The 26,532-nt window shown below is 30.4% G+C and overlaps 6 protein-coding genes across 10 annotated transcripts; 4 read left to right on the top strand and 2 right to left on the bottom strand.

Moving 5' to 3' along the window:
- Window positions 1-3,516: 3,516 nt before the first annotated feature.
- On the top strand, window positions 3,517-7,730 carry LOC103570195 (anaphase-promoting complex subunit 7). 2 transcript variants are annotated; one of them, XM_014442162.2, is made up of 7 exons: window positions 3,517-3,939; window positions 4,012-4,341; window positions 4,847-5,256; window positions 5,318-5,732; window positions 5,813-6,087; window positions 7,002-7,216; window positions 7,315-7,730. In XM_014442162.2, the coding sequence occupies exons 1-7, from the start codon at window positions 3,871-3,873 to the stop codon at window positions 7,326-7,328; spliced, it is 1,728 nt and encodes a 575-aa protein (XP_014297648.1). In that variant the 5' UTR covers window positions 3,517-3,870; the 3' UTR covers window positions 7,329-7,730. The 2 variants fall into 2 exon arrangements, with proteins under 2 accessions (XP_014297648.1, XP_014297649.1); XM_014442163.2 differs by having other exon boundaries at window positions 7,002-7,730.
- A 76-nt stretch (window positions 7,731-7,806) lies between these two features.
- LOC103570196 (rab effector Noc2) lies at window positions 7,807-12,322 on the top strand. Its single transcript, XM_008547844.2, has 6 exons — window positions 7,807-8,776; window positions 9,005-9,471; window positions 10,602-10,757; window positions 11,184-11,340; window positions 11,479-11,979; window positions 12,056-12,322. The coding sequence occupies exons 3-6, from the start codon at window positions 10,669-10,671 to the stop codon at window positions 12,311-12,313; spliced, it is 1,005 nt and encodes a 334-aa protein (XP_008546066.1). The 5' UTR covers window positions 7,807-8,776; window positions 9,005-9,471; window positions 10,602-10,668; the 3' UTR covers window positions 12,314-12,322.
- A 246-nt stretch (window positions 12,323-12,568) lies between these two features.
- Window positions 12,569-18,439, bottom strand: LOC103570197 (uncharacterized). Its single transcript, XM_008547846.3, has 4 exons — window positions 18,252-18,439; window positions 13,583-17,256; window positions 13,326-13,494; window positions 12,569-13,013 (listed from the first exon to the last, which is right to left on the bottom strand). Exons 2-4 carry the CDS (start codon window positions 17,237-17,239, stop codon window positions 12,790-12,792), a joined length of 4,050 nt encoding a protein of 1,349 aa, XP_008546068.1. The 5' UTR covers window positions 17,240-17,256; window positions 18,252-18,439; the 3' UTR covers window positions 12,569-12,789.
- Window positions 18,440-19,200: 761 nt separating this feature from the next.
- LOC103570198 (conserved uncharacterized protein) lies at window positions 19,201-20,678 on the top strand. The gene is made up of 4 exons (XM_008547847.2): window positions 19,201-19,391; window positions 19,475-19,536; window positions 19,608-19,719; window positions 19,953-20,678. Exons 1-4 carry the CDS (start codon window positions 19,357-19,359, stop codon window positions 20,014-20,016), a joined length of 273 nt encoding a protein of 90 aa, XP_008546069.1. The 5' UTR covers window positions 19,201-19,356; the 3' UTR covers window positions 20,017-20,678.
- Window positions 20,679-21,006: 328 nt separating this feature from the next.
- Window positions 21,007-23,418, bottom strand: LOC103570199 (conserved uncharacterized protein). Of its 4 annotated transcripts, none has more exons than XM_008547849.2 (3): window positions 23,231-23,418; window positions 22,892-23,173; window positions 21,007-22,826 (listed from the first exon to the last, which is right to left on the bottom strand). In XM_008547849.2, the coding sequence occupies exons 2-3, from the start codon at window positions 23,108-23,110 to the stop codon at window positions 21,165-21,167; spliced, it is 1,881 nt and encodes a 626-aa protein (XP_008546071.1). In that variant the 5' UTR covers window positions 23,111-23,173; window positions 23,231-23,418; the 3' UTR covers window positions 21,007-21,164. The 4 variants fall into 4 exon arrangements, with proteins under 4 accessions (XP_008546071.1, XP_008546070.1, XP_008546072.1 ...); XM_008547848.2 differs by having other exon boundaries at window positions 22,892-23,151; XM_008547850.2 differs by having other exon boundaries at window positions 22,892-23,151; window positions 23,263-23,418.
- Window positions 23,419-23,971: 553 nt separating this feature from the next.
- On the top strand, window positions 23,972-26,232 carry LOC103570200 (thioredoxin domain-containing protein 9). Its single transcript, XM_008547851.2, has 3 exons — window positions 23,972-24,277; window positions 24,636-24,837; window positions 25,436-26,232. The coding sequence occupies exons 1-3, from the start codon at window positions 24,101-24,103 to the stop codon at window positions 25,705-25,707; spliced, it is 651 nt and encodes a 216-aa protein (XP_008546073.1). The 5' UTR covers window positions 23,972-24,100; the 3' UTR covers window positions 25,708-26,232.
- The last annotated feature ends 300 nt before the right edge of the window (window positions 26,233-26,532 follow it).

Genomic DNA, 26,532 nt, shown 5'->3' with positions numbered 1-26,532 from the left:
AAAATTGAGATTCATGGTTTCCTGAGATCCGATTGATTTCTGAAAAATAATAGGGCTGATTCTTCCGAGAATAACGAGTCAAATGGTTACTTTAGACGACTTTCTATAGGGAATCATAGAAATTTGACCAGACATTCTTGAAGAAAACTAGCGCAATGCAGAATAGCGTAGTCACGATTAAAATTGAGATTCATGGTTTCCTGAGATCCGATTGATTTCTGAGAAATAATAGGGCTGATTCTTCCAGGAATATCGAGTCAAATGGTTACTTTAGACGACTTTCTATGGAAAATGATTAGAGGTGGTTAATTCCGGGAACATTTCGGATTGAACCTGGAACGTTTCTGGAGCGAAAAGTAACTAGTTCCCGGAATCATATCTGTGGACCTATTTAATGTTTTCAATTCTCATGAAGGTTCAGTATTTAGAACGTATACATACAAAATATTTCAGTATACGCAACATCATGCTATGCGACTTTCGTGTTTAAGACGCATTCATGGTGAATTATATTATTTCATACTAAGTAGAGAATGAATTATGATTATTATTCAACTCAAAATTCCATAAAAAATCAGAAACCAAAAATAATCCCGCTGCTTGACTCGTTGTTGGTAACGATGACAGTGGCGCGAAAAATAGAACTACTGAGCATATTAAAAATAGATAACTTTATTTTATTCTAACCGGCGGTACTGCTGCAAATTTTTATTTTTCATCTTAATGCTGTGGCTACTTATGATTTAGAAAATTAAATATCCACTATTTTTAAAATTGATGAGAGGGATAATAGAGGAAGAGTACAACGATTTATTATTTGTAATCCTGTCAGCTGATGCAAGAGTATTAAACTATTGAGATAATTGTTTCAAAAATAAAATACAGGTAAAATAGTCTTTTTAAATTAATTACATTTATTGGTTTTACACTAATTACAATATTTGCTTTACAGATTTTTATGAGATAACAACTGGAATCATCTTACAATATATATATTCTATAAATTTAAAATTAATTTGAATGCTTGAGTTGAATATTATTATACCACGGTTAAGTATTATCCAAACAGAAAATAATAACGTGAGACAAGAGCACATTTATTATTGATTTGATAAAGAACGAGGTTTAAATTTAAAGTATGGTCGTGTGATTCAAATAATTTTATTTTATATATTTAACATATAGAGTAAAAGTACGATTTGTGCCCACTGTTACTTTCTTGTATATTTAATCTTGTACATTTAAATTCACTCCTTCCGAAGCTATTCAGGTTATTTGAGTTGTTTTGACTCAACTTCAACTTTGAATAACTTTTGAAGGAGTTAATTTGGCGAAAAATTGTCAGAAACCTTTTTTGTAGAGCGTTAAATTTCCTTCAAAAATATGTATTTTGACTAGGAAAATTTTTAATATTTCTAGTAGTTACAATAATCCAAAATAGAAGCAAAGAATTTAAAAAACAAATCAATATTCAAGGCACAGTTACAAGGAAACGGCTTGTTTTACGTTATTTTACTAAGAGAGATTTCTTGTAGGGAATCCAATTTTCTTTAAAAATTTAATTTGCTCAAATTTTTAAGATAGATGATTTACGAGTTTTGGGTGAAAAATGAAATTTCTTTCAAAAAACGAACAGTCGTAACGATACACCTCTTAATATGAATATTAAAGGCTTAAACTTGCACTATAATTTTTTTTACTATGGGTTTATTTCTGCAAATTACTTTTTTTCCTCTTGCTAGGTTTTGTGCCCAGCTGGCCTCAGCTTGCAAGTTACTTAAATTTTTCTCAAATCACCACTGTGACGCCATCTAATAACCATACTCGAAACTTCTTTACCATTTCTTACAGACGGTAAATGTTGCATTCGGGATTTTGGGTTTCGGGAGAATGAGCCTCACCCTAAAGGCCTATTTCGGGAGTGATGCAAATTCCCACTTGTGCAAAGTCTTACCTGGTTGGCAGCATTGTCATATGATACTAAACTATAGATGTTGATAAAAGCATTTCCAATTTTATCATGCGATGGTTACAGCTCTTCATTATCAATGAAAATTTTGATTTTAATTTTTTTTTTAAATCTTTATTATCATTTATTAGATTTTTCTTTATTGCGATTATTAATGTAAAGAAAAAAACTGAAAAATAATATTACATTATCGATAGACTTTATTTATAAAATAAAATACAGTACAGTAATAAAATATAACACTATTAACTTAATTTATATTGTTTCTTCTAATTTTTTATAGAATTCTTTAACTTCCTGTTTCTTTGATATATCTTTAATTAAATAAAATATAATTATTATTACTTAAATTAAGGTAATTTAAATAGGTATCAAGTGGGAATATGCTCAGAGCAAAGTCCCACTAAAAACTCTAGTACCCAAAATTAAAATAATAATTTTTAAATTGCTTGTATTTTCTGTAGGAATTTGATTGATATGCTTTATACTCGTTGGAGTTGACATATCTTGAATCGAATAAAATATAATTATTATTACTTAAATTAAGGTAATTCAAATAAGTATCAAGTGGGAATTTGCACAGTGAGATATCCTATCGATTTCTAGTGGTGCCAAAAATAAAAAATATTATTGGTGTTTTTCGACATATCCTAATACTTATATTTAATTTAATTGAAGATGTCTATTTTAGGTAGGATCTATTATCAATCGAATTCCTATGTAGAAAATAAAAGCAACGTAAAAATCATTATATTACTTTTGCGTACTAGAATTCTTTAGTGGGACTTTGCACGGTGCAAATTCCCACTTGATACTTATTTAAATTACCTTAATTTAAGTAATAATAATTATATTTCATTTAATTAAAAATATATCAATTTTATGGAGTATCTAGCATGTCAATTAAATTCCTACAGAAAATACGAGCAATTTAAAAATTATTATTTTAATTTTTGGTACTAGAGTTTTTAGTGGGACTTTGCTCTGAGCATATTCCCACTTGATACCTATTCGAATTTCGTTAATTCAAGTAATAATAATTATATTTTATTTAATTAAAGATATATCAATTTTATGGAGTGACTAGCATATCAATCAAATTCCTATAGGGATTACAAGCATGTAAAAAATAATTTTTTATATTTTACGTACTAGAATTCTTGAGTGGGACTTTGCGCTGTGCAAATTCCCACTGAGGAACTTTAAGTACTTAAAAATTAACTGATAATATATAATATATAACTTGTAAGTGTGAAGTGGAAATTAGACAGTTTCACTGAACTTATTGAATCATCGTGTAATACCCAATGAATGATCCATAATATTTATGTTTTCTTCTGCACGTTCCGTTGTTGGCCTACGAGGGCGCTATTGTACAGCCAAATTTTTAAATTTCTAATATAACATTGGCTCGATCGGTAATTTTATCGTTTGACGAAAATATGCATAATTGTCTATACTGCATGCAATTCTTATGTATAGTTTGTTCCCAAGTGATCAATGCTGCCAACATATTTTTTGTAAGTGGGTCTTTGCACAAGTGGGGATTTGCATCACTCCCGTTACGGGCCGTAACGTGAATCGTGTAAATAGACACTGCCATAGTGTAAACAAGGAAAACAATTGATTCGACTTAATAGTAATTAAATAGTTGATCTATTTTTTATCAGTTCATCATAAAAAGACAACTGAAATGCAAAGTGATTGTAAATTTTTTGTTTTTTAGTGACTGTACGCAATAATATTAAAAAATACTAGTTCTAATAATTTAAAATTTAAAAGTATTACTACGGGTTTAAAACCAAACGTCAAAAAGTAAAAAAACTTTTTCAAAATTTTTAAATTTAATTTTGAAAAAATTTTATGTTTATATAAAAATAGTAGAATTTTCACTCGCAAATATGTCAAACCTTTATGATCAAATTAAACTTATTTACGATCAACAATTATACTCTAATGTGATTTCACTTGTAAGTAATTATTTTTTATTATTACAAATAGAAGGTTAGATAAGTATTTTTATGAACATTTTATGTTGACAGGCGAATTTAGTCCTATCTCTGAGTGACCATAATGGTGATCTCTTACCTCCAACAGCAAAATTTCTTATTTATGTGCATTGTGCTGATTCGCATTTCCACCTTGGAGAATATCGTAAAGCAGAATCATTGTATAAAAAGTCTTTACAATTTCGCAAGTTCTTATTGAAGTCAAAGAGCACAACGAAATCAAACAATCAAGAGAGTTATAAAGATCTTCTGTCAGACATAGACATCAAGTATCAAATCCACGTTTGCTTAATGAAAACTAAAAACCAACTAGAAGCCCTTCAAATTTTGCAAAGTATACCCGGAAAACAACGAACCGCTAAAGTACATTGATATTTTATTAATTATGATCCTTTATTTACTAGAAAATTAACAATGACCCTGTGGGCCAACCGTAAACTTTTAAGCTCTTCGAGGTCAAAAAAATTGTAATTTTGCTTAAAAAAAATCATTTTTGTCCGATGATATCTTTGGAACAAATCAATCGCTCTATGGCAATCGAAAGATCTTGTTAAGATTTAGATTTTATCAAACTTAAAAATATCAGTCGAGCAATTTACGATTTATGCAACAAAAACATGAAAATTGTTTCTTTTATTTTTATTTTTCCTATAACTTGTAAACTACTCGACTGATCGACTCCAAAATCTTATCCGGAAATAGTCAGAACAGCAGAAAATTAAAAAATATAAAAATGTGCACAAGTAGAAAATTTAGAAACACCTTCGATGTCCGCTTACCTCAGTATCATTATTAATTTTACAATTATATAAAAAATTTATAGATATTTGCGTAAATCTAAATAACAAATTTTTAAATTTCTCAATAGGTAAATATGGCATTGGCTAAAATATTTCATGACCAAGGAATGGAACGATCTGCCATTACGACATATAAAGAAGTTTTGAGAGAGTGTCCTTTAGCTTTAGAAGCAGCAGAAGGTCTTCTTTCACTGGGAGTTAAAGGGATTGAAGTGAATTCTTTGATTGTAGGATCTACGGCCATCTCACCTAATCTAGATTGGCTGAACACGTGGATAAAAGCGCACGCCCACATGCATAATCGGGAGTACAGTCATGCAATTTCAGCTTTCAAAATATTAGACAATGTTAATTATCTTCGTGACAATTTCAATTTATTAGTAACCATGGGAGAGTGTTATTACTGCGCAGGAGACGATAAAAATGCACTAGCTTGTTTGAAGCGAGCGCGAGCTATTGAGCCGGATACTATTAAAGGGTAAGTGAAATGAAGTACTTTTTATAATATCCTCGTTATTGTTTGTAATAAAAATTTACAGTCTGGATCTGTATGCAGCTGTTCTGTACAAAGGGCAGCACACCAAAGATTTGGAAAAATTAATACCCACCATAACAGTAAACGGAGAATGTTCAGCTGAAATTTATGTAGCGATGGCTTATACTTTATATGCAGCAAGAAAACTAAACCGAGCAAGTACTTTGACTGCACAAGCGATTAATCTTAATCCGATAAATTTAGAAGCTATTATTTTACGTGGGAATATTCTTATTGATCAAAAAAAATATCAAGATGCATTACATCAATTTAGAGCTGCGGTTCAAATTAAACCATATAGATATGAACCACATAAAGGTTGTGTCGATTGCTATATTGGCATGCATCGTTTACGAGAAGCGTTAAATATTGCGAGCAGTGCTTGCAAACAACTGGGCCATACTCCAAGGGTTTTGTCTGTATGTAGAAAATATATTTTGTTTGATAAAATTAGAAAATTATGAAGTTAATTGACATAGTCTAATTGTTTATTTTAAAGTTGTACGCGTCAGTTTTGATGAAAGACCCGGTCTCTGTAGGAAAAGCTAAGAATCTTTTAGATAAAGCGTTAGCTCAAGATGAATCATATTTACCGGCAGTTTATTATTTAGCTGAAATATATGAACAGGAAATGAATTTAGAATCAGCTATTGATTTACTCGAGAAACAAGTTGAAATTCAGCCGAATTGTAAATTACATCAAATGTTAGGTGATCTTTGTGCCAGGGTGCACAATGAAGAAAAGGCACTAGATCATTATGCAATAGCTTTAAGGTTAGTATTACATAATGTATTAATAATACCATGTAACAATTTCCATTATAAGTTGCTGGTCAAAGCACTGATCACAAGAATCTTTTGATAGATACTACATAGACTTGCCCAAGATGACGCACACAAGCAATCTTGTAGTAGTCTTGTACTATTTTTATGAAAGTATCTTGAGAAAGACCCCTAGGTGTCTACGTCTTTATATACCTATCAATCTGTCACGATATTAATGCGAGATTCTAAGACAAGATTGTTGTAAGACTTGCACATGATATTGTACAAAAGAACATTGAAGATGTCCTGCTCAAGATGTGTTAGTAAAGTTACTTACGCGTATCTTGAGCGAGTCTTGCAACAGAAATTATTTGCAGACACTAACGCATACCTTGCGCCAGATCTGCTCCAGAAGTGTCATATCACACTATCTATATATCTAACTTCTATCTCTGTCACTTTACCCCAGGATCTTGTATCGTATGCCAATGGAGGGGATAAAGTGACAGAGACAGAAGTGAGACATTGCAATATGACACTTCTGGAGCAGATCTGGCGCAAGATATGCGTTAGTATATGCAAGCAATTTCTGGTGCAAGATTAGCTCAAGTCACTGTACCAATGCACTTTGAGGAAAATATCTTCAATATTCTTGCCCAATTTTTCAAGTGCACATAACACAAAGTTTTTTTCTAAGTTTGACAAGACTTGCAATTTAAAACTTTGTAGCAGTGTCTACAACAAGATCCATAGTTATATAAAGACGTAGATAACTAGTGTACTGGTGACCAGGCTCGTTTATTAAAATTTCAATTTTAATCGTTGTAGAATCAAATATGTAAAACTTGATATGAAACAAGCAGTTTCAGGTCAGTTACTGCTTGATTGATAAATCTTCCTAATAGAGGTATATTATTTTTTAGTCTTGACCCAAGTAATAGAAGAGCACTCGAAGGTATGCATCGCTTAGATAGTACGGCTACTAAATTTGAGACATCCTATTATATGACTGTGAGTGAAGAACATGCTGATACAACTTATGATGTCGGAGATGGCTTACCTGACTCTGATAACGATGAAGCAGTTGAAGAAAGTGAAACTGAAGCGGTTTGGTCTGATATGGATTTAGAAGCGAATAGTCAGTGAATCCTTTTCAGTCAGTTTACTTTTAATTTATAAGGTGTCAAAATAATTTATTAACTTTTGTAAAAATTTTTCCTACAATCCATCCGATAGAATTCGTCTGCTGAAGAATATGGCAATGATCTAGAAATAAGACTTCACCTTTTTAAAAAATTCTTTAAATTTTCGTAAAGCAGTACTCGTATAAGTCTTAATAAGTGGATCCTCAATTCCATAGCAACGTCATACTATTCTGATTCAAAGTTTTGTTCAAGTAATTAAGGAAATCTTTCAAAAGTTAATGTACTGTCTATCCATAAAAATTCTAATCATGTGGCGACAAAATTAAAATTCAATTTTTTGTAAATACTAGATAATTTCATCAATTCATACATGTATTTAGTTAATGAATAATATAAAAAATACATCGATACGAATGGCGAGAAAAACAGTTTACGTTACCTTTAATCATGTTGCATAATTACCTTTAATTATACAATATATTTTCTTTTTATTTTTTATAAAGTTAATTAATGTGTTTTTAATTATTTTAAGCTCCTACCCTACTAGGTAGCTCAGCAAATTCTATGAAATTTCGTACAATCATGATTTTTGACATTAGATTTAAATTTTTCCATGCAGTTATGCAGTCACGACTGAAATACTGTCAATTGATCATAACTTCTTGGGAAATTATCAGTCCAATATTTTTCCTTTACGTTCCTCGGAAATACTTGGTAACTTGAGATATATCGAATTTCTGCAGAAAAAAAAACGTAAATTTCACAAGCAGTTACTCATGTTTTTTACGTAATTAGATCAATTCTTGCTACGAGACATTCCGTCTTGCATTGATGGATAGATAACCGTTTTACCGGCAGTTTTTACGGAATCACTGGAAAACTAGAGTGGATTCACCACTTTTTTCTCCAATCATTGATTTTAACAATCGAAACACAGGGTTTTCGCTTATAAATCGACAAAATTTCACCTGTGAATCGGCAGTAAGTAGAATTTTTCAAAAAAACTAAATAGCTGTGAAGAAAAACAAAACTTTACGGCAGCTACTGAGCTTGAACCTGGATCCCGTCGTTTTTCCACTGTGCTAAGTCACTGATGTGAATGTTGAATGAAAATTCTAATATTGAGATACGAATTGACTAATTGGATGGGCGTTTACCAACGATTCACTTCTAGCTTATCGACAATTCGACAATCAAGTCACCGTCATCAGTTTATCAAGTGCCGAAGAAACTGCAGTGAAGTGACGAAAGATTTACCAACAAATTCTTATTGTAGTGATTTATTTCCGTTCCAGCTCTCAGACGGAATTTTAACATCTGTTAGAAAAATTTAATTGATCGGTCAATTCGTTTAAAAATTATGGAATATTTGCGTGCATCTAATATCACGTTAATAATTATAAGAATAAAACTAAAAAACGAGCTGAAGTTACTATTAATTTGTAAATTTATTCAATGAGAAGCCTGCACTTCTTGGTTTATAGAAATTTTGAATTTGGAGGCACATTTTTGAATAATCGAGAATTTATAGAAAGACAACATTATTAACAAATGTAAAAAGAATCAATTATATTTTTCGTATTATTTCTAAATTTCAATTCAATCCATTCATTAAAAAATATTGTAACAGATATTTTAGAAGTTGATTTAAAAAACTGACATTTCTAAAAAATAATATCAGTAACTATTTGAAAATTTTGTATTTCAATTAAACATGAGAAAATAGTACACTTGTTAATAGTCTATAATTTATAATAATCAATGAATTATTTTATTTATAGTCAATTCAGGACATATGTGTTACAATCAGTACAATATCAGTATCAGTAAAGTATGCGTCGACAGTGCGAGTGCGCGTTCGCATAGAAGAACATCCATGACATCGTAGTAATAACAGCCACCTGTCGATCCAACCGTATTCCGATGGCTAGACAGTAGTTAAAAGTAGGCTTCTCATTGAACAAAACATGTTAAAACTATTACAAGCACTCATCGTTACTCAATAATATTACGATCAATAGTTATAAGATCATATGATAATACCGAAACTTTTAAAATTTCTAGTTCGTTACTCGAAAAAAAAAGGCATGAAAAGCTCCTTTTTTAAAAACATTTTAAGTGAATAAATATTTTATAACATATAAGAAATCATTAAAATAAACTAGTGAAAAAAATACTCGCTTAGTCATCGCATTATAAATATTTTTTGATATCAAATACAGCTCATTTACTCACAGGAAACTGACTGGTATGTACGATTTTTGTTTCAAACAAATTCTTGACCCACGTTCGTATATAAATATATGTATCTTAGTTTTTTGTACAATATGTATATACAATGAGTATACAATCGATTTGATCTAAGCTATGAAAGAATATATATAAAAAATATATGAGATAAATGCGCTGAAAAATTATTTCATAGCGCAATTTAATGGAATAAACATAAGACCAAGTTTTATTGATGTTTTTATCAATGAGAAAAAAAAAATTTAGGAGATATGAATTTAGAGTCTACTTTTTAGGACATAAATTATTCTATTTCGATAGTATTCACGGCGATTTGAGGGAAATTTAGAAAATAATATCGTCTTCCTGTGTTAAATTAAGTCAGAATAGTATTGATAATTGAATAGAAAAGAAAGTAATATTAGACTATCAATGGATAAAAGAAAAATTGATCAGTTACAACACTGTTCAGTGCAAAAAAAGTATTGTAAATAAAAAGTAACAGCTGTTATAGTACAATTCTAATTTTCATGAGTAAAAGGATATATAAATTGATAAGTAAATATAGATACTAAAAAAACCGGAAATACAACTTTTTTTATTGCTTAAATAGAGAGAAGTAATAACAATAATTGTGTGTTCTAGTTGTACAACTTTTTAGTTTCTTACGACGTTTTACCCTCTGTCACCCTAAACTCCTTTTCCCCTTTATCTATACTCCCTAATTTGTACTTCCCCTTTATTTATACTCCCCAAGCTCTTTTCTGCCTTTATTTTACGGCTGTGACCCGACTTATGCTTATACTGTACTGCATCATCACGAAGATGCCCTACTTACCTCACCTTGCAGTGGAGGTGTAGCGATATAGGAAAATACAGAGAAAACCTATGCCAGTACAGTTTTTTTGATTTCCGTGAAGCTCTGGTGGTCGATAAAATTTGATATAATAACTGTAAAAAACTATATATCTATAAAAATTTTTGAATAGAATAATTTGATCAAAATTTTTGTAGCTTTGTAAAATTTCACGGTTTGACAAATTTAATGTCGTTCTACTTAATCTTATAGAGTTAAATACTCCTTATATTATTGTTCTATATATAAAAACTGAATTTTTAAAAATAAAAAAGTTTGTATTTTAATTACAGGTAAAACATTTTTCATCTGTTGATCCTCTCGATTTAATGTAAATGGAATGCTAATTTTTACTCGAAAATGGAATCCCAATACCTTTCGAATAACTTGAGAAGTAAAAATACTAAGTGGGTCTGTCCAAGTGATCGTCAGTTAGCGCTGCGGGGAAAGTAAATATTTTGATTATTAATTTCACGATATTAACTTTTAACTTTTAGCAGAAAATTAAGAAAAGGAAGTTATGGATTCTCATCTAATGTGAAAGTTTTTTTTCTTACATATTCCAATAGATATACCCCCAGTGCATGATTCAGCGCAGTGGTTCACCGGTCAAACTTTAAATTTAACTGAACCAGGATCGAGCCCAGTAGACGCCGCGAAGTTAAAAAAAAAAATAATTATCCATTACAGAATCGAATCTTAGTCTATTAGAACAAACGGGATATCAGATTGTCATCACGTTCTTTTTTTTCATTCTTTTTTTTGAAAATCTAGAGCAAAATTACAAAAAAAAAATAATTCAAATTTAAAAACAGTAAAAGTTAATAAGGAAAATTCAAATGTTACTAATAATATTATAATTCATTATATTATAGATTAAAAACTGGATGGTCAGTGAAGAGTGTAATTTTAGATGGTGGATATAACGATCACACGTTACATTCATCCTATTCTAGAAGTCTTTCTTCACTTAATAATGTGTCTCAAAACTCAACCGCCTTGACATCAGAGGAACAAAAACGAATAATTGAGGTATTAATTTTATTAATAAGCAGTAATGGATGGCCCTCGGTAGAGTCGGACTCCGGGATAACCCCCTGAGCATTTGAACAAATAATAATAATAAGTAATCTTATAGAAGGATTTTTTATAATTTCATTTTTGAACCAGGTTATTAAGCGAGCAGAGGTCTTAGATCTGTCTGAACAAGAACGAGTTGGTAAACTAGTTGAACGTCTAGATAATATGAAACGCAATGTTTCAATAGTCGCCGCAAGATCAAACAATAAAAGTTGTGGAAACAGGTGCATTCGCGATAACCAATGTGTTTGTTCTTGTGCTTTATGCAGTGAAAAATTTTCCGTTCTTGGAGCTGGATCGGTTTTGTGTAGAGATTGTTGCAAATACGTTTGTAAAAAATGTGGTGTCGAAACTACAACGATATCAGCATTAGTATTAACAAATGAATCACGAATGAAGTACAAGAAACCAATCGCTGCTTCTTCAACACCCAATATTTCATTAGCTAAATCTTTCAATGATGATGAGCCAATGAAAATATCCACTAAAATTTTTCTATGTCGTATTTGTACTGAAACACGCGAGATGTGGAAAAAAAGTGGCGCTTGGTTCTTTAAAAGTTTACCCAAATATATTTTACCGGAAAAAAAGGTATTATTATTTATGTTTTCAGTATCACTCATTTTAAAATAAAAAAAGTATCAATTTTAATACCTATAACTTTTAGAAAATTAAAAAGGAGCCTGAAAACGTCAACAGTGGGCTAAGCACTTCTTCAGAACCACTTGAACAAGATTCGTCCTCTGACGATGATGTTACTCCGATTTCAATTAAAACTCATTCATTTCTTTCACGCAGTTTGTCTTCAAGTCTTACTGGGTTTCCTCAAAAACAAAATGTCGATAATAAAGCAGAAGTTGAAATCGAGCATGATACCGAAACAGTTACTGAGATTAATGATATGAAAAGTAATCCAAATAAATAACATTTAAAATTTTTACAACTGTATTTTTTCTCTCATCATCACTTAATTGTAACACAGAAATCTTCATCTTTCGCTTTGCTTCTTAGACTAATAAGAAAGTTGTAAGGAGCAATAAGAAAATGAGTGATTGGATTGTTACTTAATTTTTTATTAATTTCACAGAAATCAATCAAATGAAGCTAGAAATCTAAGGTATGTAGTCGCTAAACATATTAGCGTTCCACATTTTCGTACAGTCGAAGTCTATTATTGGGAGTCGAACCCAGACCATTTCGGTTACGCGTCGAGTGAATTATTCGAACCTATGCCATATTCTGTTCAATTGTACAGTAGCATTTTTAAAGTAATTAAATAATGATGTTAAGCAGGGAAGTATGTGCTCATGCGCACACAAGTACAGGAATATATACGTAATTTTGGTTTTGAAAATAAAATGTTCCCTTATTTCTATTTAATTTTATTCAATTAAATTTTCTTTATAAGTTAGATATTACACTAATGCTTTGCGACAAATCAACTTGTCCGTTAAGGACTTTTTGTTGTAGTTTCTTGCAGAATATTTTAGCCATAAGATGATTTCTTCTCACTCGTTCGTCTTTTTCTTGTTGTTTGCGCTTACTCCTAATTTCGTTTAGTCGCAAATGCCGTAAACGTAGCCTCATTTTCATTTCGTCATCACCGATTTTTTTAAAACTTTTAGCTGTAAATTGTACAAAAAGGGATAATATTATAAGTAAGAGTATATAGTAAAACCAGACATGTTGGCTACCTGCAGAAATTGAAAACCAGATACTTGGCGCGAGATGCGATCGTGTTTTTGCATGTGTTTATCCAAAAACACAGTAGTTTCTCGCGCCAACACAGCTTACAATTTCTGCAGATGGTTAACATGTCAAACTACTATAATAGCATAACATCTAAAACAAGAACAATTTCTCCGTGTAATGATTGGAAAAAATTGATTATACAATAAGATTATATGATGAAAAAGTAGAAGAAGATTTTAACTTACTCGAAAGCTTTGGTTTTTGGTTGACAGTCAAGTTAGACACTTGATCGTGTACTAGTAGTTGCATTCTATTTTTCTTTTTTAATAATCTTAGCTGTGAAATTTCCGATATATAACGTTTCCTCATCTCTACATTATCTACAAATTTTGGTTTGTTCTTTTTCAAGTAGTCCTAAGAAATTCATATTATTTGTAAAAATGTTAATTATCTTGAGTATTTTCTTATATTTAGTTTTTTTTTAAATCGAAATAAAACAAACCTTTAAATGAAATTGAATTGAATCGCAATGAGAATTATCGCCGCTATCTGACATCTGTGAGACGGGTGAATTCGATGTTTTGTCGTATGATTGGTTCACGTTTGAATTTTTTTTTTCACTTTTCTTTTCAAAAGATAATTCATAAGCAATAGGCTTTATATAAATTGAATTATCTGATAAATTCGAATTAATTTTATCATGAAATGCTTTACAATCTCCACAAAGGATCATTTGGCTTGCCGTTACATTTTTTTTACCCTTCTCTTTAATCTCCCGTTCTTGCTGTGACTGCCCTCGATCATCTTTACTATTTCTTTCTCTATTTTTGTGACAACATTTATGACAACATTTAGTTTTATCAATTTCCTCTTCATTTTCATTACCTACAAAGTCACTCTTGCATTGATCATTCATTCGATTTTTCGTTTCTTTTTTAGACCTAATTTGAGACTGACCTCTGGATGTTTGATCATTCGTTAATTGTTTAGATTCTGAAGTTAATGGACGTCTATTACATTTGTTTTCGTCACTTTTGACTTTCTCATGTTGACAAACTTCTGGGGATGATGACACTCTAGCCAATTGCGACCTCGCAGTCTGTACACTGTCACTCAATTCATTCTTTGTAGCATCATTAAAATGGTGTTTTTCATGACCATTTTGCCTCTTTGAAACTTTGTAATTTTCATTACATTTCTCAACGAGATTTCCATGTGAAGACCATGGTTTGTTTTTAAAGTATTCGGATTTAGGTAAATTTTCTCCTAAACGTTTTGACTTTTCTTCGATATTCAAAAGTAGTTCCCTTGAATAGTCATTTTCATTTTTTTTAATAGACTTTATCGATTCTTCAAGCAACTTTTTCAAACTTGACAGATGATTTATCTCGCTATTGATCCACATAAGCTGATTTTTCTTTTCTACTTCAACATAATCTATGAGACGAGTTGCTGATGCTATTCTAGAAGTGCACCATTCATCCGCAAAGCGTCTTTCTGACATCGTTGAAGGTAATCTCCAGTCAATTTTTTCCCGCCCAATGTTTCGCTCAATCTCACTTTGTTTCTTCAAATTTTTAAGTGAACTATTAATTGAAATAGGGGTTGTAGTATTAGTAGTAGTAGTAGCATTAGTTGTAGTAGCAGTTGTGATAACAGTTGAATTAATAGAAGCGTTTGGTGTAGTAGTAATTGTAGTTGTCGCAGTTGATGTTGAATTTTGGATAATTCGGGCAGAAATGGTTGTAGTGATGGGTGCTGATGAGATCTCCCTTATTCCGTTAGTTGATTTAACCATTGGTTTTTCTTTGTAATTCAAATTTTTTAATTGTGGCAAGAAGCTATCGGAACTTTCATATTGGTCAACATCAAAAACCTCACTATCTTTCTGATGATTTGATTGGTTATGTCGGTAATGATGAAACCGGCGTTTATCATTTCTTAGGCCCATACGGGCTTTTCTTCCATCTAACATGTAGTCTGTTCTATCTGTATTTCTTTCTTCAAAATTATCACTACTTTCGCTGTTTACGAATTGATTTTTCCCTTTAATTTCCCTGTTGCCACTTTGATTTTTACAATTTGAGGAAAAAACTCTTTTATTTAATTTAGAATCCTCGGATGATTCTTCTGTACTGTTCTGTTGGTTTCTTTTTTTCGCAAACGCTTGAATCATTTCTGTGCAATAGATCTTATTCCTCGCATTATCTGGATTCCATGGTACGTTATCTTCTAATTTGTACTCTATTTGATCGTCAGTGTACTTGGCTGTAATGAGCCTTTTTATTACATGATGAATTAAGCGCTTCTTAACTTGTTTGTCACATTTATTAGCGTTAACAAGACTCTTGAGAATCGTCAAACTCCGTTCGAGATCATGAAGAAGACTATCAGAGTGACCCCATAGTTTTTCATCCAAACTTGAACTAGTATTCGGCATCGTCGAACAAGATCTTTCAGATTCAAAAGATGATGTCCGACTGGCGTTATCACCGTGAGGAAAATTTCGAAAAGTATGGCCGGGAAAATATTCAAAACTATTAGATGTCCGACCTCCTTCTGTCTTTTCTTGATTTTCTGAATGAAAATTTTCATTTACTTGAAATTCTTCTTTTGCTTTACTGTACTTAGTAGCTTTAGCTTTGACTTCATAGTCCGAAATCGACTGTGGACTTTTTAACGTTGGATTAATTTCTTCTTTTCTCAGAAGCCCTTCATTTGTTAGTTTATTTATTTCATCAGGTAATTCAGTTTGCCAATTTTTAACTTTTTCTTCCGCATTTACTTTCTTAGATTCATCTAAATCTGCAGTTGAACAAATTTTACTTTCTTTTGATTTTTGTTTGTATCCATACTCAAGAGTAGAATTTATTTGGATAGATTTGTCACATAAAATTGGTTTATTTATGGCTGCGAATGATGAATTAGATTGAAATTTAAAAGGTACTGACAGTTCTTTATAGTCATTACTTATAATTTTTCGTAAATCCAATTCACTTATACTTCGTTTACAAGAATCAATAATAGGAGTTATAATATCGTCTATTAAAATATTTTTTTGCGATGGATTTGATTTGCCAGCATCGGATATTTTTGATTTATCAATTTCTTCAACATTTGAAGCCGGATTTTCTTCATCCTTTTTAGTAGGAACGTCGCTTTTAAGTGATATATCTTCATTACCAGTTACATCCCCTACAATAATATTTGAATGACTAGTTTTTATGATCGGAGTGATTTTGATCTCATCTGATTCTAAAATACCGTCTGTTAATCGGGTAGAGTGAGCGTCAGGTTCTGAGGAATGTTGCCGAGTTTTTAATAGTGAGTTATTGGTCTTGTCGTTAAAAGACTCGATGTTTGAAGCTGTCGTTCCTTCGGGATCTAAACGAAATGATGTGGAACATAAGCTTTGAGTTGACACTTTTTGTTCAACTGTTCGAAGCGTATTTACAGATTCTTTTTCTGTTAATGACAAAACATTGTTATAGCCAACATCTGCCCAACTGTCCCATTCTAGTGGTTTGTGAGATGTATTACTAGACGTTGGAGATAAAATTTTTAGGTCTCGATCAATTGTTTCAAAATTTGAATTTACGGACTTATCTAATCTCTGACTATTTTCAGTTCCTTCTGTTTCTAGAAAGGTATCGTTTTTTACAGAAGGTTCTATAGATGTTCTTGGCTCTGGAGAAATTCGTTCAATATATGAAGACGGAATAACTTTACCGGAAGATCCAGATAATTGTCCAATAAGAGGAGGCCTAGTCCATTTCCGTCTTTCTTTAGGGGCATCAAAAACACTCACAGTTTTGTTTTCATTTGACGAAGCAACGGTTTGTCGTGATCTAGGTATTATTTGGTCACGGGCTTTCCAAGAATAGCTATGCCGTTCAGCGTTGGCATTAGGCAATGAAAAAAAACGATTCAAATTTGAATTTTGAGAATATTTATGATAATACTCCATTACTTGAGAAGAAAGAGATTTATTAATTTCATAGGGTACACCTGAAGTAAATTTTTGTAACGGTTTTATAGATATAATATAAGGTTCTAAATTAGTACTATCCAAACTTTTTGTACTGTTTTGAGCAAATTTCTTAGTTTTTGTAAGATCATCAATTCGCTTATCACGACTGGACTCGGAATCATCTTCCATTATGCATATTGTTTTGGCTAAAATAATAAATTAAAAAAAAAAATTTAATTAACAAGACCGCTGATGTTATTTAATAAAAATTCAAGTCGTTGGTTAAAAAGTCAAAGTTTAAAATTTTGTTCATTGTCAATTGACAAACGAAATTTTTTTTTATTTCTTTAATTAGTGTCACAAAATTCTAATTTATACTTGAAAACAATAATACTATTTATCATTATTATCACTATATATTATAAAAGAAAGTCCCCGCGCCGGTCTGCGTGTACGCGGCAAATTCAAAAACTACCGAAAGGATTTTCGTATGGTTTTCACCAATGGACAGTGATTCATAAGAAAGATTTAGGTGTACAATTCATTGAGGTTTAGTGTAAATTGGCTGAAATATGACAATGATAATTGATATCGGAAAAAGTCATGTTGACTAAGAGTTTTACTGGCGTGCGCCGCGTAAAGTAATAGTTATATGAAAACAATATGTTACGGAATTATTACTTTTTTAAAAAGATCTATCGTACTGTAACAATGATATATGCCTATCTTCTAAGATTAGCCTCAATTTAAAAAAGTACCCGTGCGAAGCCGCAGCGGGTTACCAGACGTAATATTTAAGGATTAAAAAGTATTCGGAATGATTTAAATGATTTGAAAATGAGTCATTTCTAATCCTATCAAATCATTTTGTTTAATTAGGGATAAATCATCAACGATAAGTTAAGTTGATATCATGAAAATTTAAAACATTGATCTGAGTATTGGTTACGATCACACATGAATTTATATCAGGTAAGTTTTAATTTGGAAATTAATTCAAAATGACATCAATCATAATCAATTTGACGGAATTCGTACTATAAAACTTTAAAAAACCCCATGGAAAAGTTGGATTTTTTTAAACTTTTGAAAACACATTCGAACCAAATAACGAAAAGAGTTTATAACCTAGAAATTTAAACTTTGCTATGAAAAAAAATATTTATTAATTTGACAGATCTACACTCAGTAAAATACTCACTCAGAACACATCGTGTAAATAAAATCTTCCTTAGTATTTTTCAGTATTAATTAAATAATCAGTTTCAGAATATGACGATACTCAAAAATTACTTTTTTCCCTTGAACTTTAATGTGTTTAATGTTTATCAAGAATTGTTTTTGTAATTATACTATACACTTATGTTTAATAATACAATGTACAGTTAACGCTCGTTAAGGACCCGCTTCTTTGGTTTCAAACTTTACCCCCACCATTATCAACGTAAACTATAGATTGAGTACCTGACTCAGTTGTCATCAGTTTGTTGCGCTGAGTAAATTTATAAAAAAACGAACTAACAATTTTAAGCGAACAATCAAGAACAAACGACGAACAAACAATTAGTTTATAGAAAAGTATAAAAAATTTATTTGCAGCCGTCATCTTTTAAGACAGCGAGCAAATGCAGTTGGCTCAGTCCATACTATAGAGGGTGTTATAGTGATGCAAAATGAACGTCATTTTGAGTTTCGGTCATAAGACGGTCCGCTGACGGTCACAAATTTTTGCTTGAAATTGACAGTAATTTGGAAATTGAAATTATCGAAATTTGCCGACAACTTGACAGCAAAAATTGTAAAGAAAAATTTGCGAATAATTTTTCCTCAATTTAGAGGTAATTTAAAAAATTTTTTTTTAATATTTCATCAAATGTTCGTCCACTTTGGGCTTTTCTGTTTTTGGCGTCAATTTATATAAAAATTTTAAAGTGAATTGGCATTCGGGTAGTAAATTTATATTACCCGATACTCAAGTTAGCAAACGTCTAATAATTTTTGAATTTTTTTTTAAATTTCAAATCATAATAAATTAACATCCAAATGTATAGGAAGTTATAGACAAATTGTCATAAAAAACGAAAAAGCCCGAAGTTGACGGATATTTGACGAAAAATTCAAGGAAACTTTTGTAAACTTTTGCTAAGCAAACTGTGCCATTAGGGCGAATTTTTGTTAGAACTTTTCGATGACACATTTGTTTGGGGATGTAACCCAAAAAAATAAAAAAATATATACATTTGAGTTTGACAGTTCAATAGATCAGTAATTTGTCATAATTATAATTAATAAACTGAAGAATTACAATGGAGCGTAATCTGGAAACTACAATGGAAGATGCGTAAGTTGAATTACTTAAAGTTTTTGTAAATCTCCTTTTGAAAAATACATGAAGTCTTAAAAATTATAAACTTTTATGATTAGAGTAAAAACAGTAGGAATAACAGGGTGTATTTTGACCGATAAATCTGGGCTCTGCCTTGGAGGTAAATTTTTTATTTCTAAATTGATTGTAAAAAAAATTCATTTAATTATTTACGATAATTTTTTCTTATAGCAAAAGGAAATATATCTCCAGACAGCGCAGGAATCATAGCTGCTATTGCCAATCAAGCTGCGAAATTAGATTCTGAAGATGCTCCTATCATTTCTCTTCAAAGTGACTCAAGGTATAGAATTACTTTATATTTTTAAAATTAAGAGTTTTTGTTTTTCCAGCAAAATTATTTTTAATTGGAACTTCTAATAATTACTGGCTGAGTTCATTTATTATGTCAACAATAACCGTAAAAGAAAATTTAAGAATTTCTTACTTGTTAATTATTGGTGACGAATTTTGTCGGTTCGATTAACAATCTTGTTATTCCCTACACATTTCTCTCATTAAAAATTGATGTTTCAGACAATTTTTAATTCATCGACATGGTCCAGTAATAGGAGCTATATTTAAAAATATCCCTCAATGAAAATCAACGTACGTTCTTGAGTTATCAAATTTTACGATGGATTTTTAAATTTAAAAATTTTAATTTTTATATTGAAAAGAAAAAAAATGGAATTATTTGTATTGTGATAAGTAATATATACATATATATTTGTACATATGTTAAAACAAAAATTACTACATTTAATAATAATGCTTGATAGATGTATAGTATTTAATAAATTGAATCATTTAAAATGTTGAAATAACGTTCGTCGAATTTTAAAACTTCGATACGCAAAAAAATATTGGAAACTTAAAATGAAGATTTTTTAGCGTTTTCTAGAAATTAAAGGGCTAAAACTTTCGCATTTTTAAGAATTTCAATTCATCCGAGAAACACCATTTTTAAATTCTCATTTAATTAAAATATATATAAGAAGAGATACCCAATACCCGATCAGGGAACTAGTACTCGATAACTTATATTAATATATATTTAGTACATACATATATACTAATACATGGAGTGGTCGAGTATTAGTTCCTTGATTGGGTACTAGGCCTCACTTTACATATTTAATTATATTATTTTGTTTATAACTTTTTAAAAAATTCAAAACATAAATCTAAAATTATAAAATAATAGTAAAATAAAAGTAATGATTGAAAACTAACATATTAATAATAATAATAATTGTATTAACTTTACTGATGAGCCCAGCAACTATATTAGGAACGAAATCGTTTCTATAAAAATAACATTTTTAAGAATTAAATTCTATTCTATTAATGTATGGCTTTGCAGTGCGCATATTGAATTGATATCTACATGTTATCACTCATGCGAAAAATAGAATCTAATAAATATTCTGTCAATTAAGTAGATCAGGAAAGCTATAATTCCTTTAATAACAATAATAATAATGAACTATTGAAAATATTATCAAAAATTCTAAACCTGAAATTCCCTCATGAACGACGTCAATTAGTTGATTAACTCAAGTAAATTAAAAAAAAAATTACTACTAGTTATTGATTAAGTTTTGAAGTCTTTATTTATTAAAAAAAATTCTTTTTACTTTAAAAAATAATTATAGTTCTCATTTGAATTACTTTTTTAAAATTTCTCAAGTATAAGAAAAAGTTATATTTATTTATTTCTTCTATTTTCTTTCTTCAATACATAACTCACGTTATTTCTTTGTCATCAAGCTTGTTGTACTGAAACGGTTCCACGGTTTGTTGGAATAACTTATAAAATTGTGCGTCAGTTTTTATTTGATGAAGGTATCGACGCATAACTTGAATACTCGGTAAATTCATATACTGATTCAACAAGAGGAATCTGTACATCCGAGGTGACTCAATGTAAATCAAAAGGGAAAGAAATAGCCAAGTTTGTGTAAAATTAACATTATCATTATTTGCATCAACGTTCAAAGATTCTTTAATCATCAACTTTTGAAGCTCTGGAATATTCAATGACTCAAGCATTTTAATAAACATTTGTGGACTGTCTTTCATAGCTTCATATTTTTCGTTGCGTTTGGTCATCTTCGAAAGAAGTTTGTGCAGTTCATATATTGTCTGTTCTTTTTTCACAAGCTCTGTACTTTTTTCAGGGTCGTCATATTGACCTGGCTTTCTAATTTTGCGTCTAATAGAAGGCAAACTCAAAGAATTACATTTAGAACAGCGAGTGCCGTTATTTTTCATCAGAATTGGGCACTCATTATGTCGCCACTTGACATCTTGACGATAAATTATTAAATTATCAATATCAGTAGATGGTAATTTTTCTAAGCCATCACATATTACACGTTGATCAAATTCTTCTATAAATTCTTCAACGTCACGTAGCGCATGAACGATAAGACTTCGTCCGTCTGGGAATAAATTGTGCTCTCGAGGATCGAGTGCATTCCCTGCAGCAGAGCATTGCAGAGTCATGTCACTCTTCAAAAAAACTTGTTTCTGGACATAGGGTACACCAGTTTGCGTCATGTTCATACGAGCATAGATGACAGTTGTTGCTCTACCCGCAGAAATTACCATCGTGGACCATCCCCGTGGTAGAGGGACTTCAGTATAGCTATCCAGGAGATCTTCAAATAGCATGGGATCATCATTTTCATCAAGAGGATCCAAAATATCAACTGTCATATCTTCATAACTGGATCTCCGATCTTCGAAACTGGATCTACGATCTTCGAAACTGGATCTCCGATCTTCGCTTCCATTATTTGACATTTTTTCACTTTCCACTGAATCCCAATCGATTGATTCTTTTAATGACTCCTCATCATTAGAATCATAAGTTTTAATTTCCTGAGGAGATTCATTGGTTTCTTTATTTTCTTCACTTTCTTCAACTTTTTCATTTTCTGCAGGATAATTAACTTCTTCAACATAAAGAATCTGAGAATTGTCATTTGTTTTTAAATAAATAGTGTTATCATTGTCACGGACTCCGTAAGAATTATCAACTTCCAGTGTTCTCAAGTCTTCCAACTGATCATTGGCGACGACAATCATGTCACCATGTTCTTCAAGAGTCGAATTAGCTTCATTTATTGTTTGCGTAATGTAAACTAGCTCATTATCTTCGTCTTTTAATTTACCAGTTGCATTATTAGGAGCTTCGGAATTTGAATAAGTTATAAGATCTGCGCGGGGAATCAAAAATACTTGCTCTTTACCATCAGTAAAAGTAACTTTTTCTTCATTTCCCCATGTGCGGTTTACTTGAAATATTTCATACTCGTCATCAGCTTCCACTTGCATGTTTTCCATATCACAGTTCACACTGGGAACTGCACCAGGGCGTAGTCGGCATTTTTTGTATTTTATCTGTTAAATTTAAACGTGTTAATTATCAATAAATTAGTAAATTAATTAAGTAGTTCATTACTTACTGTTACTACATGAGGCGGGACACCGCTAACCCAGTGAGTGATGATGTCCCCTGGCGTAAAGTGTCTACTGCACACAAATGTCTCATCATTAACAACATAATCCTTTATTCCAATTGCTTCTTGCCATTTTTTCCGGGTTTCCGCATCCTTTGGGGCGGAAAAAAAGCTGTAGGAATTTTTGTAGTTTGTTTCTTTACACAAAACGCACTTGCGAGTCATTTTGTTTCGCTGATGTTTATTTATTTGTGGGAAACTTAAATCTGTATTATAAAAAAGAAAATACTGATTTTTAAATGAATATTTGGTTATTGTACGTTAACTAATTTTTTTCATAGTTACTCGGCGAATTCAAATTAAGTGGACAGTTTCACCTGGAATTATTTCGTAAATTTTTGATTAATTAACATCACAATAAATATTATTACATACTTGGACGTTAAGCACATATATTTACACTGCTTTTGTTTTACTAACTCATTACGCACATTTGTTTTTAGGAAGTTTTCATCCATTTTGAGTAGGGACTTTTTTTAAGTGACATCTTTCTGCAACCCAAGCGTTAAAAACTCTGTAGTAAATTTCTATTACTGAGGTCGCTAGTTGCTGAGGGCCAGTTTTTCAAACTGAATTTGTTTATAAATTTTAAGTAAATAAATAAATAAAATAATTTAAATGAAATTTTAAAAAATGCGCGTACTAATTTTTCAAATATTTAAATATTTAATTTTTGACAAAAATTTAAAATTAATAATAAATAGAGTAAATAATTAATAAAATAAAATTTTTTAAAAATGCCCATTTAAAAAATTTTGTAAAATAAGAAGTGCATTTTTTATGGATATTACTTTTTAAAATTTTTACTCTATTTATAATTTTAAATTTGTCTGTCTGCTACATTCACACTCGTATTTTAGGATCATTTATTGCTGTATATTTCACGGTAGTCAACTTGACATCAAATGTCAGCCGTAACTTTCTGTCAACTTGCAGTAAAATTTTCCACATGAGTTTACTATCGACTATTTCCCTAGACATTTCAAACGCGAATTGCAAACAGGATCGGATACGTCTGACAGAACATTCAAAATTTTTCTGAGTAAATTGAAATTTCTACCTCCGCCCCTGCCTGAGATCTTAGCACCATACAAGGTATTGCATTGGTTAATTAAAAGTGAATTTAATTTTTGTTTAAATATTTCACAACTAAAAATGGAGGCTTTGATACAACAAAAAGTATTGGAAGTAGCGAATCAAGTCGAAAAACAATTAGATGCTGAATTAGAACAGCTAGAAAAACTTGACAGCGATGATCTTGAAAAATTGAGAGAAAAAAGATTGAAAGAATTGAAACAAATTCATCATCAAAAACAAACGTGGATCGCCGCAGTAAGTTTTTTATTTTATTTTTTTTTTAATAAAATTCATATGAAGATCTAGAAATAGGGTTTCACTTATTTCGATTTCGACAAATACTTTTAAGATATTTCCTAATTTCTTTCATCAGCTTATTCATTTGTAAGCTATACACTGTAAATTGGTTTAAAAAATAAATCTGAGATTTCTAATTTTTTCAAAAATTATCAGGGTTTGTAAAATAAAAAAAGTTTTCTCAAAATCTACTTTGAATTGTAGCAAACTTTGTTACAGTCCAAAATAAGTGCGGCGCAATTTCTAGACCTCTATCATTTTTTATGTTGGTTGAAAAAAAAAAATGGGATTTAAAAATATATTTACTGTAAAATAGGGCCATGGAGAATATAATGAAATCTACAACGAAAAAGAATTTTTCGAAGTATCTAAAAAATCACAAAATATTGTATGCTTATTCTATAAAGATGACTCTCCTAGATGTAAAATAGTGGACCAACATTTCAAAATTCTGGCTAAGAAACATGTAGAAGCACGATTCTGCAAACTGAATGTTGAACGGGCTCCATTTTTAACAGGTTCGTTGATGTTTGATGTTCATTTACTTTTTCCTGGGAAATTACGAATCGTTTCTGGTAACAAAAGATTTGATTCCTCCGTACATCAACTAATTCCAATAGTATTCTTTATTAAAATACTCTAAATAATAATTTGACGATAAAAAATTTAGCTAATTGTTGGTTTTCAAAGGATTAATTTTTGAATACTTGATTTGAATATCCGTAAATCATTCAAAAATCTACAGGTGTTTCGAATTAAGATAAGAAAAACCAGAAATCTCAGTTTATTATAACGGAGACATTTTTTTTTTTATGAGGGAACGTTATCACAATAACTTCTATGAGCTACATATCATAATTTAGTAAATAATCGATATGCCTGAAGGGTAATTTTGATATCAAGTATTTACTTATAGTCATCTCGAAAAATAACTTTCTTTTTTTGGAATCTAACAATTTTGATAACGTTTTATCTACCGAACTTTATCATAACAGTAAAATAATTATCAATACCAATTGTGCCTTAGTTATCATTTTTCATATTAAACTATAACTTTTTTTGTGAATCGTATTCTTGAATTGAATATTTGATTAACTAGAATTTTTTTTATTCCAGAACGATTGAAAATCAAAATAATTCCAACTATGACTATTGTCAAAGATAGTAAAACTGTAGACTATATAGTTGGGTTTACTGATTTAGGAAACTGTGATGATTTTTCAACTGAAATGTTAGAGTGGCGCATTGCTCGTTCTGGAGTAATTTCATATAATGGAGATTTATTACATCCTCCTGAGGCAGGAGCGAAAAAGAAAATTTCGATCGCAAAAAAATCAAAAACCATCAGAGGTAACAATGACTCTGATGACAGCTGTGATGAAATTTAGATTTGAAAATCATTTTATAGTTTATCTAAAGATTTCACATTAATTTTCATTTTTCATATCCTTGCCTTATATCATATTATTTAACAAAGATGTTAATTTATATTAAATTTCTCGGAGAAAATGTCTCAAAGAAATCTTTAGTATTATAAAAAGTTAATGAATCACAAGTTGCATTTAACATATTAGAATTTTTTCCATTTATCTACACGCTGCTAATTATCTTTAATTTTGTAATGTAACACGAATTATTTTGTATCTTTATATTGTAAAAGGTTTAATAAATTTTATATTGTACTCCGCGAAAAATGAGTCATATATTCGCATATATGACTCATTTTTTACGGGCTTTTATACTAATCAATACTTGAAAATTTACCAAATTATAAATATATATTATAATACGACATATATTTCTAGCCTGTGCATTTAAAAATTTCGTAATTGTTATTTTTGTTGTAATTAAAGTGCATAAGACATACAAATTTCACTAAGGCTGGGCCGTGCTAATGAAATTTTTGAATTTTACTTTTCTTTTAATTTATTAATCATCTGTCATTACAAAAATTTTTATAGTTTTTGAAAAAAAAAGTGTAAGACAAACATTTTCGGAAAATTTTCATCATTCAGGTGACAATTATTCAACACGTAATAAGAAGAAAAAAATTTGAAAATTCCCACCCAGTAGTCCAGCCAGGTCTGAATTTTTGAGGTTAGTTTCGGAACATGATTACAAAACAGATACCAAAAATTCAAGGTAAAATTTCAATTAGACAGATGAAAAAAAAAATGAAAAACCAAGTCTGACAGCTAATTAATGGAGAGCGG

The sequence above is a fragment of the Microplitis demolitor genome, chromosome 4 (genome assembly GCF_026212275.2).
Source record: "Microplitis demolitor isolate Queensland-Clemson2020A chromosome 4, iyMicDemo2.1a, whole genome shotgun sequence".
In the NCBI taxonomy this organism is placed as follows: Eukaryota; Metazoa; Arthropoda; class Insecta; order Hymenoptera; family Braconidae; genus Microplitis; species Microplitis demolitor.
This window is presented reverse-complemented; position numbering and strand designations above follow the sequence as displayed.

Excerpts from the sequence above, each read along its gene's own strand:
- LOC103570197 (XM_008547846.3), bottom strand. The coding sequence starts at position 17,239 with ATGGAAGATGATTCCGAGTCCAGTCGTGATAAGCGAATTGATGATCTT. Across the intron at positions 13,495-13,582 it reads CAATTCAATTTCATTTAAAG|GACTACTTGAAAAAGAACAA; the intron begins GTTTGTTTTATT and ends TGAATTTCTTAG. Across the intron at positions 13,014-13,325 it reads CCAAAAACCAAAGCTTTCGA|CTAAAAGTTTTAAAAAAATC; the intron begins GTAAGTTAAAAT and ends TACAATTTACAG.
- LOC103570200 (XM_008547851.2), top strand. The coding sequence starts at position 24,101 with ATGGAGGCTTTGATACAACAAAAAGTATTGGAAGTAGCGAATCAAGTC. Across the intron at positions 24,278-24,635 it reads AACAAACGTGGATCGCCGCA|GGCCATGGAGAATATAATGA; the intron begins GTAAGTTTTTTA and ends ACTGTAAAATAG. Across the intron at positions 24,838-25,435 it reads ACGGGCTCCATTTTTAACAG|AACGATTGAAAATCAAAATA; the intron begins GTTCGTTGATGT and ends TTTTTATTCCAG.
- LOC103570199 (XM_053738206.1), bottom strand. The coding sequence starts at position 23,110 with ATGACTCGCAAGTGCGTTTTGTGTAAAGAAACAAACTACAAAAATTCC. Across the intron at positions 22,827-22,891 it reads TCCCGCCTCATGTAGTAACA|ATAAAATACAAAAAATGCCG; the intron begins GTAAGTAATGAA and ends TAAATTTAACAG.
- LOC103570198 (XM_008547847.2), top strand. The coding sequence starts at position 19,357 with ATGGAGCGTAATCTGGAAACTACAATGGAAGATGC. Across the intron at positions 19,392-19,474 it reads GAAACTACAATGGAAGATGC|AGTAAAAACAGTAGGAATAA; the intron begins GTAAGTTGAATT and ends TTTTATGATTAG. Across the intron at positions 19,537-19,607 it reads ATCTGGGCTCTGCCTTGGAG|CAAAAGGAAATATATCTCCA; the intron begins GTAAATTTTTTA and ends TTTTTCTTATAG.
- LOC103570196 (XM_008547844.2), top strand. The coding sequence starts at position 10,669 with ATGGAATCCCAATACCTTTCGAATAACTTGAGAAGTAAAAATACTAAG. Across the intron at positions 10,758-11,183 it reads CAGTTAGCGCTGCGGGGAAA|ATTAAAAACTGGATGGTCAG; the intron begins GTAAATATTTTG and ends ATTATATTATAG. Across the intron at positions 11,341-11,478 it reads AACAAAAACGAATAATTGAG|GTTATTAAGCGAGCAGAGGT; the intron begins GTATTAATTTTA and ends TTTTTGAACCAG.
- LOC103570195 (XM_014442162.2), top strand. The coding sequence starts at position 3,871 with ATGTCAAACCTTTATGATCAAATTAAACTTATTTACGATCAACAATTA. Across the intron at positions 5,733-5,812 it reads ATACTCCAAGGGTTTTGTCT|TTGTACGCGTCAGTTTTGAT; the intron begins GTATGTAGAAAA and ends TTTATTTTAAAG. Across the intron at positions 6,088-7,001 it reads CATTATGCAATAGCTTTAAG|TCTTGACCCAAGTAATAGAA; the intron begins GTTAGTATTACA and ends ATTATTTTTTAG.